This window comes from Aphanomyces invadans (genome assembly GCF_000520115.1).
Source record: "Aphanomyces invadans strain NJM9701 unplaced genomic scaffold supercont1.157, whole genome shotgun sequence".
NCBI classification, from domain to species: Eukaryota; Oomycota; class Saprolegniomycetes; order Saprolegniales; family Verrucalvaceae; genus Aphanomyces; species Aphanomyces invadans.
The window spans coordinates 20,369-23,110 of record NW_008580302.1 but is presented as its reverse complement, the minus strand read 5'-3'; the positions used below and the strand labels follow the sequence as shown (position 1 = coordinate 23,110).

General features: G+C 51.0%; 1 protein-coding gene across 1 annotated transcript; it reads right to left on the bottom strand.

Annotated features, from left to right (window-relative positions):
- Nucleotides 1-233: 233 nt before the first annotated feature.
- H310_15071 (hypothetical protein) lies at nucleotides 234-669 on the bottom strand (the record flags this gene model as incomplete). The annotated part of the gene is made up of 3 exons (XM_008883049.1): nucleotides 234-245; nucleotides 309-371; nucleotides 442-669. The coding sequence occupies 3 exons, from the start codon at nucleotides 667-669 to the stop codon at nucleotides 234-236; spliced, it is 303 nt and encodes a 100-aa protein (XP_008881271.1).
- Between the last annotated feature and the right edge of the window lie 2,073 nt (nucleotides 670-2,742).

Here is a 2,742-nt window from a genome sequence, read left to right as displayed (position 1 = left end):
GGTTTTTCTGTAGTTTCTCAACCACTCCATTCCGCACCATACCATGAGATACGCATCATGACGTGATCCAGGCTCTGTGTCATGAAAATGGACAAGTATTCCATCCAACGATGTGACAGCTGCGTATTGCATTGTATGCACGGGTACGGTTCTGACTTCGTCGTTGAGCGAACTTCGTCTGCACAAAAGCCAAGGAACCGATCTTGCCATCTCACTTCCCTTTGCACTTGCCGCTATAGAGTGGTCTTGCAACCACAGTCAGGAACATGACCTGCGTGATTGTGCCGCTTAGATTGGCATTTGCGTACACGGAGCTTTTCACCATGCCACAGGTAGTGGCGTCGGTTGACTTGCGTCGCAAAGAACCCCTTCTATGAACATATCGGGCCACACGAGCTTGTCGTCACGTCCCGTACGTAGGAACGAACGAGCAAATGGCACCCGCTTGGTCTTGTGCTTGTCCGTCAGCATGGGCTTCACACAGCTTGTGCGTCGTCGAATATTCTTGGCCTTGACGAGCCTCCACCTTGTCGACGCGAAGCCTGTGGACTCGGCCAACGCACGGAATGTCCAGCGATGGTACGGATCGGTGGCCTTCGCGGCAGCCTCCACGTCGGCCAGAGCGGTTGTCCGCTTGAGGCGACAGTTTCCCTTCTTTCGCGCCGACATATCAGAATGGCCCAGGGTCGCCTCCGCAGACTGACCACATCGCCATATGAGCGATGCTAATTGCTGCGTCGCATAATGCCTTCATCGTAGCGTGTGCAGCGACACCGCCCTTCTTGATCGCGACCATCGAACAGTATAGTCGCCTTCGCTCACTTTCGGCGAGGTCACGACCCGTCGTGGCGGCGCTGACCATGCATGTTGGTTGATTCGAATTTAGTCTAGTTGGGGCGATCTGAAGTGTTCTAGGCGTACCGACGCTTCAAGGCGAGTCGAATACGCGAAGAATCAGGCCAATCGGAGAAGAGTTGCAAGAGTGGTCGGTGTTTACAGTTTAAAATTCGTGTGCGAAAGATTTGATTGAATGGTTCTCGTGAACTATGACCAATATTATTGACCTAAAATACCTCCTTTTTGATGATGAATTCGGCAATATTTTGAGCCTGACTGGGCGTTTCGAGTGTCAATAGCCACCGAGTTATCAAACGGTAGAAAACCCACAACAGCATATTGGTACGGAGGAAGTCCCTGAAACATTAGTCACATACATCCTCCTATTGAAGTGTGACACACACCTTTGCCAGTTCGGTAAAGTTCTCTTCCGACAAAATATCAAGTGATAGAATTTATCATCCGAAGCAATGGTGGCGCAAGTGATCCGGTAATTGGTGGCTGCATTACTTCCATGCACCTTTCAAAAATTTGTGGTACTATCGCAGCACCCCTTGAGCGCGTCAGGTAGTGCACAGTAGACAGACATGAGATCTGTTCATAGTTAGAAACGTGATGCCGCGCTCCTGCGATCGTCTACAGTGGAGGATATTTGACTTGATCGTCCATTGAAAGTCGTCTATGGTCAATGGCGCATTCAGCGAATGCACTGTAAACGAGGAAGATTTGTGGGAATCACCTCCCCTTCGAGTGCCCGGTTGTCGCTAGCGCGTATAAGCGCCACATGCAGTGACGGAGACTTCGTCTGCAATGCGCGTTTGCACCCTCGCAGCGAGTTGAAATCTAAATTACCGACCATGCTGAATCGAGTCTGCCCTTGTTGGAGCAGTGCTCTGGCGAAGAGGACGCTGGCCATCTTGTATTGGAGTGACGTACGACGGAACCTGAAGCGCCTCAACGAACGAGGACGTGATAGAGGTGTGCCGCACTTGTGAAGATCAAAACACAGTGTTGGTGGACCGGCAACTCCCAGGAAACACTCGGCGCCGTATATTGATCTCCAGCGATCAAATGCTGAACTGACTGGTCCCCCTTTGATCAAGGGGGGATCCTAGTCCTAATCTTCCCAATCAAAACAATCCTAGAACATGAATTCTATGCATACACTTCATGCACAGTCCGGAACTTGGTTGGCTTCGATCTCAACGGCCTGTCCCGCATCCCTGAAGCTGTTGCTGCCGTCCAGGTTGCTCCCTCCTAAGAGGGTCCTCTGGTGAATGTTGCGTACTCGGAGCTCTGGGCAGACCCATCCTGATCAGTCGCACGCAACAGTGATGGCTGAACGCGAGAGAGTACAATTTCCTAATTTCCTTGTAATGTAGGGCAGACTGTGTGGAAAACTTGTAGGCGGTCGCAACAAAAGCAGTCGACCGGGGAACAGGCTGTTATTGACAGACAAACGGAGAGCGTCTTCTTCGTGGATTCGAATTGCCTAGAGAGGTCGTGAGTGGAACGCCCCAACGGAGGGAGGTGGGGTGGACGGGCGGACCCCTTCCTGAGAACTGCGGGGGCCTTCTAATACATACAATATAAAGATAAGTCGAACCAAAATATAATGACTTTATTACAGTGCTACACTCCCGAACAATTCACAATCATCCTCCATACGATCTTCCTCGTCGTACCTCGAATTCATTCCCGCGACAGCCTGCATTTCTTCATTCATCGCCTTGCTTCTTGGAATCTTGTAACGATTGTCGCCGTTCAATAAGGCCCAAAATCGCTTCCGGGGTATGCGTTGGTTTCCGCCCGGAGTTTACCTTGATTCGAGACTTCGTCTCGGCATGCATGCCAGGTTCCTTTATGGCGTTTGCACGTTTGCAGATGCGCCAACTTGTCGATTCA